The sequence below is a fragment of the Mustela putorius genome, unplaced genomic scaffold (assembly GCF_011764305.1).
Source record: "Mustela putorius furo isolate JIRA1106 unplaced genomic scaffold, ASM1176430v1.1 tig00003974_pilon_pilon_pilon, whole genome shotgun sequence".
Classification (NCBI taxonomy): Eukaryota; Metazoa; Chordata; class Mammalia; order Carnivora; family Mustelidae; genus Mustela; species Mustela putorius.
In genome coordinates, this window is record NW_025422117.1 from 16,247,023 (window position 1) to 16,264,601 (window position 17,579).

The 17,579-nt window shown below is 36.9% G+C and overlaps 1 protein-coding gene across 11 annotated transcripts in view; it reads left to right on the plus strand.

The window, feature by feature from the left end:
- Positions 1-17,579, plus strand: part of MYCBP2 (MYC binding protein 2) — a 272,995-nt gene that overhangs the window by 38,706 nt on the left and 216,710 nt on the right. For all 11 annotated transcript variants that reach the window (XM_013057218.2, XM_013057219.2, XM_013057220.2 and 8 more), the window contains exons 4-7: positions 6,041-6,194; positions 10,344-10,540; positions 16,838-17,080; positions 17,307-17,378. In XM_013057218.2, coding sequence (XP_012912672.1) covers positions 6,041-6,194; positions 10,344-10,540; positions 16,838-17,080; positions 17,307-17,378 — 666 coding nt within the window. The remainder of the gene's footprint in view (positions 1-6,040; positions 6,195-10,343; positions 10,541-16,837; positions 17,081-17,306; positions 17,379-17,579) is intronic.

Here is a 17,579-nt window from a genome sequence, read left to right on the forward strand (position 1 = left end):
AACAAGAAGCTGTGTAGGTGCAAATGAATTTGAGTTTCTTTTCAAGGAACTCTTCAGTCTATTAATAAATACTTTACGTCCAAGGAAATCAAACTTCTGGACAGTCTGTGAGATCATGTGACAAGCGAGAGGAGAAGAAGTGCTGAGATGTCTTTATGCAGAGGCGTTCAGCATGCTGTGGGGTTTCGGCGTGGGTGGGGACTGAAACTCCCAGGTGGTGAGTTTGGCAGTCATTTGTGTGACACGAAGGACTGACACAGAAGAAGAAATGAGGCCTCAGGGCTTGAGGTGATGGGAGTTTGAAGGCAGGTGCGAAATGTTGGCATTTTTCTTTTCCTTTTGACCATTTCTGCTCCAGGTGCTACTCTTTTCCATCAGTTCCTTTTCTTCGTAGTTGTTCCTCTCTTGCTCCTCCTGCATGTGTGGCCCTCGCTTTCCTTTTTTTCACTGAGGTTTTTTTCTTCTCCTACTCCTTTTCTCTGGCATAATTAAGATAGTTTTTATTTGTTGTTGAAGTATCACTTTGATGCAGTTTTATTTTAAAAGTTAAGTTGAATTTATTATATGGCCCTTGCTTGTCAGTTCCTTTGGGTCAACAGCCATTGATATTTTAAAAAGAACTGTCTTACCCCCGCCTAAGTACTTCATATTAAGTTTTTTGCCTAAAACAAATTTTAGGGTTTCCTGGGTGGCTCAATTGGTTAAGCATCTGCCTTCAGCTCTGGTCATGATTCTGGGACTCTGGAATTGAGTCCCACATTGTGCTCTCTGCTTGGTGGGGAGCCTACTTCACTCTGCCTCTGCCTCTCCCCTCCACTCATGCTCTCTCTCTTTCTCAAATAAATAAATAAAATCTTAGAAAAAAGAACAAAAAACAAAACACAGTTTTTACCCAGCTCACACCATCTTTCATTGTCTGATTTCCAGATCCTCCAAAGTGTTCCAAGCTTTATAACTACATTATTTTTAACAGTTATTTTTAGATTCATACTTTGCTTTCACTCTCATTTGATGCTAGTATTCCACATATTTTGTTAAAGGATAGAGACGTAGATAGACTTATTTGTTTACTTCTTAAGTTTATTTACTTCTAAATTATTTTTTGAGTTATAGCAAGCTTTATATTAGGCTCTGAAAATGAAATGATGAGACACAGCCCCCACCCTCAAGAAAGTTATGTCTGGTAAGGATAGCCGGCATATCTAGTGACTTAAGGGTTACTCGGGGCATGATAGGTGTAGCGCAACAGGGTGGGGTAAAACTGCAGCACTGACTGCACGTGCACGTGCAGGTGCAGGCAGAGAAAACAGCATCATCGTAAAAGTGCAACATGGGGGCTTAAGTGGGTAGAAGAAGAATCAATGAAACAAGATGGAATTGGGAGGGAGACAAACCATAAGAGACTCTTAATCTCACAAAACAAACTGAGGGTTGCCGGGGGGAGGGGGTTTGGGAGAAGGGGGTGGGATTATGGACATTGGGGAGGGTATGTGCTTTGGTGAGTGCTGTGAAGTGTGTAAACCTGGTGATTCACAGACCTGTACCCCTGGGGATTAAAAATATGTTTATAAAAAATAAAAAATTAAAAAAAAAAAAAGTGTAAGTGGTCTCTTCTTGGCCAGAGTGGAGTTGGGTGAGTCAGAGAGCAGCAGCTAGATTGTAGGGCCTTCTGTGTCCTGTAGCCACTTTCAGATTTCATCTTATGATTTGGAAATATTGAAGATTTAAGCAAGAGAATTTAATCAGACTTGTGTTTTAGTAAACTTATGTAGGTGCTAGTAAGAAAGATCACTAGAGAGTGGAGAGATTAGAGCAGAGGGACTAGTTAAGCAGCTACTGCAGTTGTCCACAAAGAGTGACTGATTGGAATGAGGTAGTGGTTGTGTTCAGCCTATAGGAAGTATATGACAAGAATTAGTAGTTGGTTGATTATGAAGGCTGACAGAGAAGGTGTAATCTAAACATATTTCTGAAGTTTCTTGGGCAGTGCTATTTACTGCAAAAGGGAGAACTTGAAGAGAAACACTGCTTTGCTGGAATGATGATGACGTTTAGTTCTGGCCGGATTGACTGAGGTGTCCCATGTACACTAGATAGGGCTGAAGTTCCAAAGAAAAGCCCCAGCTAAAAATAGAGATTTGGGAGCTATTACGGTGTGGGGGAAGAAGGTGAGATGAAATTCTGCTAGAGATAGGATGGGAGTGAGATCAAGAATATTGCTTAAAAATTGTTAGCTTTGAAAAGTTGTAAGAACACTTCTTTTGGGCATGAAGAGAAGGGAAGAAAATGGTAGTAGTCATTGATAAATCTGTATGTCAGAGGATAGGAACTTAGACATTTCACTCCCAGATCTTCTGAGAGGCAGAATTCTTCTTCCTCCTCTTTTACCCTCCTCCTCCTCTGCTGCCGCTTTTCCCCCACCCTTTCTTTCGCTGCCTTCTAGATTTTTTTTCTTTATTATTTATAAATGTCATCACTACCAAATATTTGCTTTATATAAAAAATTCTGAAAGTCAATATGCTTTCCTCTGTGGTAATATATAAGTCTACTTTTGGTTTCCTCTTCAGCTTTTTCAAATGTATTCTGGAAGTATTGGAATGGATTCTAGGACTTTGAAAGCAATTTTAAACTTATAGTTGACATAGAATGTTATACTGGTTTCAGGTATAGACCATACAGACAATTCTGCACAATTCAAAATGCTCACCATGTTAAGTGTGGTCATCATCTGTCACCACACAACATTATTACAATATTATTGACTATATTCTCTATGCTGTACTTTTCATCTCCAGGGCTTACTTATTTTTTAACTGGAAGTTTGTACCTCCTAACCCCCTTCATCTATTTTGCCTACCTCCACCCTCTCCCTCTAGGACTTTTTTTTTTTTTTAAACATATTTATATTGCTTTTTTTTTTCTTTTTCTTTTTTTTAAGATTTTATTTATTTATTTGACAGAGACCACAAGTAGGCAGAGAGGCAGGCAGAGAGAGAAGGGGAAGCAGGCTCCCTGCTGAGCAGAGAACCTGACATGGGGCTCAATCCCAGGACCCTGAAATCATGAACTGAGTCAAAGGCAGAGGCTTTAATCCACTGAGCCACTCAGGTGCCCTCCTCTAGGACTATTTAATACAACAAGTTATAATTTCTAACGGCAAGGAATTTATTATTACATCTCAATGTAACTCAAGTTTTATGTTCATACTTGTTAGTGAACTAATAAAATCACTTTTAGAAATACTATGATTTTGAGGAGAGCAAAAATAAAACCTTTTTGAAAGACTCATTGTATCATTTTTCTTTGGCCAAGCATATTTTTATCTTATTTTTCTCAGCAGTGACATTGGACTGACTGTATCAGAGAGTTATTTGGTTTGTGTTCCTTCAAGTATAGTAGAGAGCCTTCAGGATTTACTTATTTGAAAGCAGCTGTAAAGAAAAAATTCAGTAAATTTACAAAACACTATTTTCTGAAGAGAAGTGGAAGAATATGTGTTGGGTAGTTATGGTTTATCATTGAAAGTATAGAAGCTTAGGAGCACTTGGTCGGCTCAGTCATTTAAGTGTCTGCCTTCAGCTCAGTTCATGATCCCAGGGTCCTGGGATTGAGTCTTGTGTCGGGCTTCTTGCTCAGAGGGGGTCCGCTTCTCTCTCTCCCTCTCCCACTGTGTGTGCTTTCTTTCTAGCTCTTACTCTTTCTCAAATGAATAAATTAAAAAAAAAAAAAAAGATTCAGTGTTAAAGTACAATTTCAAAAGCTCATACATACAGTAAAATACTCTCAGCCAAACCTCAAGGGGAAACACTTTGCAACATCTTTTGTTTCTCAACTCAATAATTCAAAGCTAGATATGTTGGAAAACTTGAGGTTGATTTTTACTTTGTTATATATTGAAAACATACAATTATTCTGGAAACGAAGTAGTTTTCCCCCTTATTAAAAAAATTTTTTGTGAAGTAAGGTACAAATGAGTACCGAGAATCTACAGTGGTTAGCCTAGACAGATGGGTCATTTCTCTTTCCTGATCATTTGACTAACATTTTATGGGTATGTCTTACCAAAAAAAGCCAGTGTTCTATTCCTAAGCAGTTCCTTATTGTCATACATTTGTTCTTACACTCTAAACTTACCAGAGAGACAACTCAGGAACTTGATTAGTAAGTAGCCTTACACCTTCTGGTAAGGTTCAGTACTTTCTCTGTTACTGTAGGAATTTTGTATAAATAAAACTTGCTAAGAATGTATCTGTGACACTTCTCCTTTGGATTTTGAAAAGTCACAATTGGTAGCAGTAGAGTAAGCATTCTTGGAGACCAAAAGGATATAGTCTCCCATTGGCCTGAGGACAGAGCCCCACATTTTGTGTTTAGGAGATCTTTGAGTTCAGATTCATTTCCTGTAAAGTGCATAAGCAGATAGAAATCTTGAACAGGGTGTTTTTATTTTTTAGTCTGTTCCAGGAAAAGAAACTCTATCACCTGGAAATTTTCACTGCTTAGTGCATTTAATCAATTAAAACTTTATACAAGCAACTTCTGTAATCTTAGCTATAACTAAATCTGCTAGGATGTTAAGTAACTTCTCTAAAAAGACAGTCCTGCTAGTTATTTTGACTTCTTAGTCATATCTGTATTCTTCAGAAACCTTGCAAATGATAATCAAAACTACAACTGACTTGCCTGCAACTGATTTGACCATTATCTGGAAAATTTTTTTCTGAGTTGCAGTGGTTTTTAGCACACAACTGAGAGAGCAATTAAACAAATATTTATTATATGCCTGTCATGTGTCAGGCACTGGGCTAGCTATGAGAGATAATCTAGTTCAGACATGCTCCTTGTCTATGAGGAGATCACAGTTTAATTGGGAAAAAGGAAACAAAAATAGTCAGCTACACTATAATATAATAAATGCTGTAACAGAGTCATGGGCAAGGCTCATTTATCCAGTTAGAGTATAAATTCTTAGAAGACAGGGACTAGTGTAATGTGTATCTTAATATCTCCTGTAGTGAGTTTCCCAAAAATAAGTGCTTATATGTGATTAATGCACAGATCTCAGCCTGGAAGATAGTCTTCTGTTGTTATGTCCAACAGAATTAATGCTTTGATGCATTTCTACTAATTAGTCTTGTTTTAACTTTTCTGTTACTTCTCCAAATAATTTGACACCGTCTGAAAAGATCTTACACACCTCTTTCTCAAAATATTGCCACTGACTGAAGAATGGGATTTCATTGTCTGTTGTTCTGTCATTCCACTGAAGTTATCTCCCAATACCAGATCATCACATTTCTCTCTCAGACTTTAGCTGCAGATTTCTCTGTCTTTTGCTGGGTACTGAGTCAGACCTTTCCTTGGTCCTGATGAGGAGTGATAAGATAATTAAAGTAAAAATAGTAGTGAGTTTTTAAGTAGACAGTTTTTAATTCTTTTTGTGAAAAACCCTACAAGAAGAGGGAACACCATCAATAAATAGTAATGTGACTGTACCATTATAGGAAGGGCTAAGATGAAAAACTCCGTTTTAAATGAGTTTTTTTCTGGTCACAAGTAACAATTGACATGACTTTTAATGAAAGATTGCTGATTTGTAGTTAAGTATGGCCAAATGAACTTTTAAATTAATAGAGTTTATTTTTTCTGAGTGAATGTAACCTAGTATCTAGTGCACTCCTACAATTTTCATGTTATTTTCTTATGGCTTCCTTATGCTGTAACTGCTTTTAAAATAGTACCATTATTTTTTAGCCTTCCATACTAAATGGTTTTCTGAATCTTGAAATTAAACATCATGGGTAGTTGTGGGTTTTTTTGTTTGGTTGGTTTTGGTGGGGGTAATGTATTTCTTTTTGTTTTTGCCTTTTAAATATGGAAGCATTAATCATTTGCTGGGGAAATAAGCTGTACTGGTTCAAAACCCAGGAAAGTGTTATTAGCTTACCTATTACAAGGTGTGTGTGTGTGTGTGTGTATATATATATATATATATATATATATATATATTTTTTTTTTTTTTTTTTCCATCTTAAACAGATCATTGAAGTTGGACTTTGTGAAGTTTTTGAATTGATCAAGGAGACACGATTTTCTCACCCATCCCTATGCCTCAGGAGTCTCCAGGCCCTGCTTAACGTACTTCAGGGTCAGCAGCCAGAAGGCCTTCAGTCAGAGCCACCTGAGGTCCTAGGTAAGAGCTCAGGATCATTAAATGAAGTCTTTAAATGTAAATAGCTTCTCTTATGAAGCATATACTGCCTGTAATGCAGTGTTTGTTTTTGTTTTTAAATTATGGTATTAAAACAGCAGGGGTGTAAATTTTAAGGTATTTTGCTCTGTTCTACTAGAGTTATAGTTTAATACTTACAGTTCATGCACAGACATTTCTTGATTTCTGTGATGATTGGGAAAAAGCAAAACGTAAATCCTTGGAACCCAGAAATAATCCCAAGCCTTATAATCGCCATTAATTTAATTTGTTCTCATTAAACCTTAGGCCAAAATATTGAACATTGACTTTCTCTAACTTTATGTGTTATTCTGGGTAGTTAAAAATGTGAGAAGAGAGGAAACAAATGCTGCCAACCCAAAACAGCACATCTAGTTTCCCAACAGACAGCATTTCTTTTGTATCCATTGTAAACAAAAACCCATTTTTGTTATAGATAATGCTTTTGAATTAGTGACAGCTTCCAATAAGTAAATAGGTTTTCTTTTTGTAAAATGTATTTGGATTTTATAAATGCATGCCTTTCGTGTTATTGATACAGGTTCAACACATAATCCAGTAAGCAAGTTGAGAGCTCTTGAGGAAGAGAAATAGAGATAGGGGCACAAGTTTGAAATTGGCTATCACTTTTCTCTGATGCTAAAGTCTAGATTTTTCTAAATCTCAAGCATTAGTTCATATCAGAGTCATGTGGGTCCTATCTGTGGAGTTTCTGATTCAGTAGATTCAGCATAGGACCCAAGAATTTGCATTTAGAATACATTTCTGGGTGGTGTGCCAGTGCAGCTCACCTGGGGACAACACTGTTGGTCTGGACTAGAGTTTGATCTTTCTTTTCTACTTGGTTATTTAGTATTTATTAGGCCCACATGTGAGAACCTAATTACATGTCATACTGGTTTTGTTTTGGTGGTGGTTTTTTCAGGGGAGGGTAGGGAATCACATGGTGATTAGTTTTTGTGTTTAGTTTTTTTGTTTGGTTTAGTGGGGGAAGGGAGTGCTTGCCAGGGAGACAAGCTGAAAATTTAAAAAAAAAAAAAAAATACCCTCCCCCACCCTGTGTTATTAAATACTACTACTAAATAAAAGTTGTCATATGGTGAGAAGCAGGCATCTTGTTTGATTATTGTTATGGTAACACCAGTGATCATATTACTATTGTGATGCATTACTTGGCATCACAGCATCTTACTAAAGCTTTATTTATTTAACTGATTTTTTAAAAGTTTTCCTTTATTTTTTATTTATTTTTTTAAATTAATTAATTTATTTTCAGCATAACAGTATTCATTATTTTTGCACCACACCCAGTGCTCCATGCAATCCGTGCCCTCTCTAATACCCACCACCTGATACCCCAACCTCCCACCCCCCGCCACTTCAGACCCCTCAGATTGTTTTTCAGAGTCCATAGTCTCTCATGATTCACTGATTTTTTTTTTTTTTAAAGAATTTTTTGCTGATCTCTGGCTTGTCACTTAAAAAATAATTGAAATACTTAAAATATCCACTAAAACCTATATATCCTATTTATTACTTTGAGTTACTTGCTGATCATTTCTATTTCCTAGATCTTCTGGCATACCATTGTCTTTTATCCATTGTTAAACATCTTGTTTTATATATTTATTTGGCCAGGGTTTTTGTTTGTTTGTTTTTTTGTTTTGTTTTGTTTTTTCTTGTTAATAGTTGCAGATACTACTATACTTCTTTGGTCTCTCTTTTATCCTTTCAGTGTTTGCTTCTGGTCTCTTTAGTGCTTTGATTTATTTTTCTATTGAGGGATTTACCATCACTTTATATTTCTCATTTTGTTTAATTAATTTGACATTTTTAAAACTAAATTTTTATTGAAATTTTTCTCTGTTTTTTCCTTTGATCTAATAGTGTAATCACATGAATACACTTTGGGTTGTTTTCATATTATTCATGAAAATATAGGTATTTATGAATCACTCTTACTGTCAGGGTAGCTTGATTGATTATTGCACACCAAGCTTCTTCTCCTAGGAAATGGATTTTGATTTAGAAATTGTCTAGGTAAAAAAAATCATTCTTACATCTATTTTTCTGTTCATTTTAGGGTTGGAATGTATGTTCTTAAGTATTCACGTAAATGTAAAAGTATCTTCTATGTTCTATGCAAAGAGCATATAATTCAGGGGTGATCAGTACAGACATTGTTGCTGTTATTATGGGACTTAGTATCAGACATGTGTGATTGCAGATGTGGATAAATAGTATGGGGGATGCAGAGGGAGTTCTGGGAGTCTATAACAGGCTTTTTTGAAGATGTGACATTGGAGACTTGAAAGACAAGTAGGAAGAAGTTAACTGTGTTTCTAGGCAGAAAGGAGAGCGTGCAGTAAGTCTCTGAGATAGGAAGGAGAATGACTGAACAAAGATTGTCTGGCTGGAATGTGGACCGTGAAGGGAAGGAAGCCTTTGCCATAGGTGAGGAGGGAGGCAGGGACTAGACCATATGGAGCTTCATAGGCCATGTTAAAGGAGCCCGGTAGCTTTTGTTCTAGGAGAAATGGAAAGTCACTCACTGTCTCCTTAAGCTTAAAAAAAAGTTCTTTATTTTATAACACTTATACTGTTCTTTTCCACTTGAATCTAACTTTTTTGATAACAGGCATTCTTTATCTTGTTTGCCAAAGTACTACCACAACCGAGAACAGTTTCTCATGTACAGAAAGAATTCAGTAAATATTTTCTGAGTAATTAAAAGATGAAGGGGCAGAAGGATAATGATGGAAGGAAGGATGGACAAACGGAGATAGTAGAGAGAAAAGGATGCGGGGAAAGAAGTATAGTTGGGAGTGAAGGGTGAACGGAAGGAGAGACTGAAGGGTATACAGGCAAGTGAAGAAAGGAGGGAGAAAGAAGGGAGAGGAGCACGAACCAACTAACCAAGGAGTGAACAGATTTTAAATAAAAAACCAGATGCTTGGTTTGAAACTTCTCTCTGGCTATAAGGGGACAAAGTGAAGGTAGGAGCTAATTAAGGAGCACTTTGTAGTATTCTGATTCTGAGGTGGTTGGAAGGATGGATTGGGAGGCTGGTCGTGAGATGGACCAAGTGAAGGCTTTCGGAAGCACCAGTGACAGGCGTACGGGGATGAGAGAGACAGGAGGTGAGGGAGACCGAGGAAGGCGAGCTCCAGGAGTCAGCGAGAAACCACATGTGGCCTTTTAGTTTTCAGAGAGTTGCAGTACACGAATTCTTTCTCTTGCTCTTTTTCCCTCTCCCTTTCTTCATCTTCCGCAATTTTGCAGTCTTTTTCTGATTGTTGCTTTCTTTTTTTTTTTCTGTCTTGAGTTCTCATTCTATACGGATTTTCAAATTCCCCTTCCCTTTGGCAGAAGAAATACCTGGAAGTCTTTGATTAAGTTTTGGGCAGAGTTGTTCAGGGGATTTTGTGTGGAAACTTCATGTGACCATAGAACGTTCAGGTGTTCATTTACCATCTTTACCACTAAATGCCTTCATCATTTAGGGAAAATCTCTTTATCTCCCTGTCTCAATTTCATTGTCTGTTAAAGGGGGATGGTATATGTCCTATTGACTAGAAGGTTTTTCTAGGGTATAAAATGAATTACATACTCACTTTATAAATACAAATGTGAATTGTTATTATGTTAGCAATAAAGCAAGTTCACATAAAAACAAATTATAGCATGTGTATATGTATTCTGTTGTTTTGCAAATATGTAATTTTCTGGATACTTATAAACATTTTAAGAAGCTTGTATTCTTCCCACTCTAAAAGGTAAAATAAGTGCAGTGAGTAGTCTGTTACTTGAGAGGATATTTCTTGAATGTGTGAATGCCTCAAGACAAGTTTCTTTTAAACAACCTGGGATAGATTCCATTTTTTTATTTACAAAAATAAAGTGTTGAACTAAATGTTCTCTAAGCTCCTTTTTATATAAATATTCTAACTTTGCGGGGGAAAGGGTAACTAGAAAGGAACTAATGCAAAGTAAGTGTTCTAGGTGCCTTAAATATTTTTTTTATAATGAAGCAAGGTATAAGTAAATAAATAGATGCATGAAGTGTTCTGTATGTCGAGTGAATGTAATTGAGTTTTATTTTATCCGCAGAGTCTCTCTTCCAGCTCCTTTTGGAAATCACTGTTCGAAGTACGGGAATGAATGACAGCACAGGCCAGTCTCTGACAGCACTTTCCTGTGCTTGCCTCTTTAGTCTGGTGGCTTCCTGGGGAGAAACAGGAAGGACACTTCAGGCCATCTCTGCTATCCTCACCAATAATGGCAGCCACGCTTGCCAAACAATACAGGTATTTCATTTATATCTGCTTAGAAGGTTATAAGATGCCAAGTTGGAATTTCACCTTAATTGTCAATAGGTGTCCCCTGCTTTTTCTCACTCATTATAGTTATTTGAGCTATTCAAGGTTGATATAAGTAATCCACAGCATATATAAAGTAATAAAATGAAATTTGGCAAAAACTGAGAGCTTTAAACTGGTCTTTGTTGTCGGCACCCCAGCCACCTCTTCTCTTGCATTGTCTTCTTCTCTGTCCTCCCCACCTCCCATCTTGCCCAGAATTTTTAAGTATTTTAACTAACCCCTGCACTGTTCAAGGATCAAATGTAGTTTTTTTTTTTTTTTTTTTTTTTTTTTTTTTTTTTTTAAGATTTTACTTATGTATTTGACAGAGAGATAGCACAAGTAGGCAGAGCTTCAGGGAGAGGGAGAAGCAGGCTCCCCACTGAGCAGGGAGCCTGATGTGGGGCTTGATGGGACCCTGGAATTAGGACCTGAGCCAGAGGCAGCCGCTTAATCCCACTGAGCCACCCAGGCGCCCCTCAAATGTCATTTTTTTTTTAAGATTTTATTTATTTATTTGACAGACAGAGATGACAAGTAGGCAGAGAGGCAGGCAGAGAGAGAGGAGGAAGCAGGTTCCCTGCTGAGCAGAAGAGCCCGATGCGGGGCTCGATCCCAAGACCCCAAGACCATGACCTGAGCTGAAGGCAGAGGCTTTAACCCACTGAGCCACCCAGGTGCCCCTCAAATGTCATTTTTTAATGAATTAATTTGTTTCTGAGCTGCTTCAGCTTTACATAGAACATTTTTAAGTTTTTAATACCTGACTGTGGAATAAGCTCTTTATTGTTGTTAGTAGTGGGAAATACAATTCTTCTAAAAGCACAATTGATTTAATTCTTTTGGATTGTTCTGGAAATTGAGTAAGAAGTTAAGTCTCTGTTATGTGCTCTTTACTGGCCCCTTGGTCAACCTCCAGAACAGATGGAAGGGCTGCTTCAATCCTGTTATTCGCAGCCAAAGATAGCAGAATGGGAGTGTGGGTCCTTTTCTTAGGCTTAATTCAGCAATATTGAACTCTCCTTGCCAAACATGAGCAATCTCCTTAGTCTAGATTTCGGGTCTTATTCTTTTCCCTCTTTCTGCCCCGCCGGAAATCTTCTTTTCCCTTTTTATGATCCTGAATTATTTTGAAGTTCCTCTAATGCAGTAATGTTCAAAACTGTTCTGCACCTGTGCTTTGAGGTATGGCAAAATTTTAAATACGTGCTTAAAATACACAAATAATTCTTAAATTTTAATAAAATAACACAAACATTTACATATACCAAACTTTTAAAATACAGTGACCATAAACACATGAGCTTATTAGGCATTGTGTGATTTATTTTTGTGCATAGCCTCATCTCAGAGGATATGAGGTGGAGTCTAAATGATGAGTTGAATTGGCCAGTCCAGAGAGAGGAGGTGTTACTGTTGGGAATGTTGGGGGAGCCTGTTCTTAGTGTCCATGGGCTAAGGCAGGGAGATAAGAGTAAAAGTGGAATACTGAAGGCTGAAAGTAGTTTAGTGTAGTTATAGTATTAAGAGCTTTAAGCTAACAGAGATAGGACTTGCATGTATATCTGTCTGACTCTAGTATTATGCTTAATATGCACTGGTCTGTGCACAATACTAGATATCCTGAATCAAAAGCTGAGGTTCTCTATAGACCTGCCCCATCCCTGCATCCCTGTCTCTAGCCCAGATACCATACTACAGCCTGTTATCTTAATGTGGCTTACAGGGTTCCTCCTGATTTGGCCTCATTCCACCAACCACTTCATTTCACAGAACCGTCTTGGCCAGGCTATGGGTAGAGAAAGAAAATTCTTCCCTCAGAGTGTATAACTAACATCTCAAATTCTTTTGGGATTCAAATGCATGTTACTTATCTTGTTCCAAAAAGCTTAAGCTGAGAGTTTAAAGTAGGGCAGGAATACGAGTACCATGAGGTACCTTACTGAAGGAGACTAAAATCCTTTTTGGGGGCGCCTGGGTGGCTCAGTGGGTTAAGCCGCTGCCTTCGGCTCAGGTCATGATCTCAGGGTCCCGGGATCGAGTCCCGCATCGGGCTCTCTGCTCAGCAGGGAGCCTGCTTCCCCCCCCCCCTCTCTCTATCTCTGGCTGCCTCTCCGTCTACTTGTGATTTCTCGCTGTCAAATTAATAAATAAAATCTTTAAAAAAAAAATAAATAAAATCCTTTTTGGAGGAATGAACTCCAAGCTTCATATATTTACCATGGACAAAACACATCTGAGCTCACAAACAAAAAGCACATGGAAAAAAAGGCACTATCATTTAGAGTTAATAGAAACAAATATAGCAGAGTCAGTCCTGCCTAGTCTATATATATTGAAATTATTTGAAATAGAATATAAAACATACATATTTAATATAGTTAAATTAATAAAAGAAAGTATCACCAAGTATTATTAAGGAATAAGAATATAAAAAGAATCAGAAGGATCAGAAAACCAAACTGAACTCCTAGACATAAAAAAATAATAATAATTACAATCTGAAATTTAAAGGATGAGTTAATTATTGGATATAAAGGAGGAAGAAATTATGAGAGACAGAGAAGGTATGGAAGACCAAATAAGAAACATGAATAGAGAATGAGAAAGCCTAATGTATTAATACAATTTGAGTTTCACAAGGCAGTGATGCATTGGTGGAGAGTAGTACTTGAAATAATTGGTAAGGTTTTCTAAAATTGGTAATGACATGGAATCCTCAGATTAAGGAAGTCTAATTGATCATAGTAAATTCTCTAGGTCCTGCCGCAATGTTGGTGAGAGAAAATCAGCAGAAGAAAAAAAGGAGGAAATCTGAGACTTCTTATTGTAGTACTGGGTTATCTTAGAATTAAGTACCCTTTTAGAAAGCATGAAAGAAATGGAGTCATGTTGGAGAAACCCATTAATTTCTGCCCCTCCCTCTCTCCAGGGAGGTTATAATAAAGGTTTAAATAAGGTTATAATAAATTATTTTTAAAGTATAAACTTTTAAGAATGGGACATATTTTTAAAAAATAGAAATAGGAGAAAGCTTAAATTTAATTTCCTTAAGAGGCTAATGCCCATAGAAAGTAAGTTAATTTTCACCTAAAACTCCAGATGGGATTTAGAATTAGAAGTAGCAGGTGCCTGGGAAGTGGTGGTGAGGTCAAGAGCTAAAAACTGAAATCTGTATAATGAAAAGTAGAGAGGGGCGCCTGGGTGGCTCAGTGGGTGAAGCCTCTGCCTTTGGCTCAGGTCATAATCCCAGGGTCCTGGGATGGAGCCCCGCATTGAGCTCTCTGCTCAGCGGGGAGCCTGCTTACTCCTCTCTCTCTGACTACTTGTGATCTCCATCTGTCAAATAAATAAAATCTTAAAAAAAAGAAAAAGAAAAAGTAGAGAACCCCAGAGGTGTTCTTTTGCCCTTCCTAGCAACTGTCCTAGCCAAGCAACTGTCCTTCTCTCATATCCCAGAGAGAGAAGTTTCCTGTCTAAAGAAACTGAGCCAGAGAGACCAGGGGAAACCAGCCACAACTGAGAGTGGAATTAGGAGCTAAGCTGAAAATGGAGATTTAATGAAAGTCTTTCTATTGATGATGGAATTTCAAAATCCTCACTAAATTTTCGGAATGGTGCCCATAAGACTTATAGCTTCTAGGAAAAAGACTGGCAGAATCTTCTTTGGAGAAAGAGCAAGAAAAGACCCACAAATGCAGACATTTGGAAGGGGGCCCACCACTGAAACTCTCAATCTTAGTGTGATCATTTTGAGGTGAGCTCAAATCAGGTGATCTGTCAAATCCTGTCTATTCATAGCAAGTTTTCTACCATTTTTTTAGTAGCTTACTCTTAAAAGTGTACAACCGGATTATTTGTCTTTTGGGTGTTGAGTTTGGTAAGTTCTTTATAGATTTTGGATACTTACCCTTTATCACATATGTCATTTGCAGATATCTTCTCCCATTCTGATGTTTCCTTCCCTTTGCAGAAGTCTTTTATCTTGACAAATCCCAGTACATTTTTCCTTTTGTTCCTCTTGCCTCCGGAGATGTGTTTACTAAGAAGTTGCTATGGCTGATACCAAAGAGGTTGTTGCCTCTGTTTTCTAGTATTTTGATGGTTTCCTGCCTCACATTTGGGTCTTCCCTTCACTTTGAATTAATTTTTGTGTATGGTGTAAGAAAGCGGTCCAGTTTCATTCTTCTGTATGTGGCTGTCCAGTTTTCCCAACACCATTTGTTGAAGAAACTATCTTTTCTCCATTGGATATTCTTTCTTGCTTCATCAAAGATTAGTTGACCGTATAGTTGTGGGTTCATTTCTGAGTTTTCTGTTCTGTTCCACTGATCAGTGTCTGTTCTGGGCCAGTATTATACTGTTTTCATGACTACAGCTTGGTAATATAGCTTGAAGTCTGGAATTGGGATGCCTCCAGCTTTGCTTTTCTTTTTGAAGATTGCTTTGACTATTTGTAGTCTTTTGGGGTTCCAAATTTTAGGATTGTTCTAGTTCTGTGAAAATGGAATAATTTTAACTTCTATTCCTTAGTCTAGGTCAGAGCAGGGTTTCATGAGGGGTGTTGCCAAGCAGGAAAAGTAGAAATGGTGTGTTTGTGACTTATTGAGAGGAGCTTGGGAAGGATCACTTAGGGGTAGGTATAGAGAAACCAGCAAGCCCCAAAACAGGGCAGTTTTTGACTTAACAAAAAAAAAAGAAAAAATACACAAGAGGGAAATGTAATGTTATACAGTTTGGTTCATGAACCGTGACTACAGATTCATAATAAGTGACCTTTGAATACTAATGTAACCAGAAATTATATAGCTCAATTTTGAGGATTTGGGATAGGAGGAGGGGCATCATCGTTCATAATAGACACCAACAGAGAAAGTATCTCAAACAAAAAAATGAACTGTGGAAGCTTTGGCATATTATTTAGGAATATGGATAGTGATTCTAGGTAAGTTTAATATAGCTGCTTCTAGGGAGAGAATTTGTAATATTCAATTATGTATATGTTATCCTATCATATCTATATATATTTATACTATCTATACATATAGCATAAATTATTTTGGGTGAGTCAGGCCTTAGAACTGGAAGGGGTGGAGAATATATCTGTGAACAGTGGGTCACTTATCTCTGTGAAAGCTCTTCCCTCTACAAAGTGTGTCCCATAGAAATATTATGTAGTCTACATGTGTGATTAAAACTTTTTATTAGCCACATTAAAAAGGTAAAATGAAACAAGTATGGTTAATTATGTATTTTAATAGTGTATTTCACTCGACATAACCACAAAATCAGTTCAACATGTAATCAATGCAATATTAAGATTCTGCCTTCTTGTTTTTATACTAAGTCTTCAAAATCCAGTGTGTATTTTCTATTTAGAGCACTGTCCACCTTCCAAGAGCTCAGTAGTACACATGTGGCTAATGGCTGCCATATTGGAAAGTACAGCTGTAGAACTGTGACTGAGTGGTCTCCTGGGGTCAGGCTGTGTTGTTGGATATGGTAAAAGAGTGACAAAAGATGAGGAATAGAATTTCCTCTGCTGGCAGAATGCTGGTCCCATGCTGGTGACTGTTGACAACTCAGTTAGTGTTCCAGATATTAGCAGGTCTTTGATAAATATTGCTATCCAATGATAAATGAAGGCTGAATAAATGCACAGTTAACACAAATGAGTTTTCATATCATGGAATATTGTTGATGTTAATGGGCGTTAGTCATAATGGAAAAGCAAAGTGGAAGAAATACATCGGAAATTTTGTTCCATCTGTAGAAACTGTACCGCACCGTTCTCTTTTGCTTAAGTCTGCGCTTTGTTATGGGAAGTGTATTAATAATTATGCATATCCTACAAAAGATATTTTGGCTTGTGTGTATTCTAATCCAGCATAATTTTATTTATATCCAGTGTTCATACTTTTTACTAATCTAGTATATTTCTGTCTGCAAAACTTGAAATCATAGGCAGTTCTTGTTATTGGTGTTTGGGAGAAAGATGCATATTTCAGTATTTTCAGCCAAAAATGCAAGTTAATATTCTTTGAATTTGATATTTTTACCTTGGACTCCTGAGATTTGCTTCTTATAGGTAAACTTCTAGTTAGTAGTTTCTACTGATGTGCCAAACCATGATTGTTCTGAACAATTTATTTTCTCATAAATGGTGAAGTATCTTTATTTTGTCTGTTTTGTGTTTGCAGTACTTAAAAATACCTACTTATTTGTTTCTTGTCTTTTAAATAGGTGCCAACGATACTAAATTCCCTACAGAGAAGTGTACAGGCAGTGTTGGTGGGAAAAATTCAAATTCAGGACTGGTTTAGCAATGGCATTAAGAAAGCAGCTTTAATGCATAAGTGGCCATTAAAAGAAATATCTGTTGATGAAGATGATCAATGTCTACTTCAGAATGATGGATTTTTTCTTTATCTGTTATGCAAGGATGGATTATACAAAATAGGCTCTGGATACAGTGGAACAGTTAGGGTAATGTGATTCTTTATAGTTTTTAATTATAGCAGAAGTTATGTCCATGCTGAATTGTGTTTTGTTTTCAGCTTCATTTTTAGAGTACTATTTAATTTTGATGTAATAATACTTCTTTGAAAATCATGATAGAAACATAAGTATTAAATGTCATACATTTGTGTTGTTTTTCATTGATTATTAATTATGAAACTGTTGATGGGCTAATTTTTTTGTTACATTGCAGGGCCATATATATAATTCTACATCTCGTATCAGAAACAGAAAAGAAAAAAAGTCTTGGTTAGGGTATGCTCAGGTAAGAGATTATCCATAATAAACCAAGCTTTTCTTTCCTGTCTTTTACAACATGTGGCTTGTACTTATTTGATCAGTAAATAATATCACTTCTGTTTAAACAGATACAGTGTATTTTTAATAATATGGCTAATAACAGTGTCACAGTGTAATATAAAGAACATTGGCTTAGCATTCCTAATAGGTTTACCTTTAGTCCTGG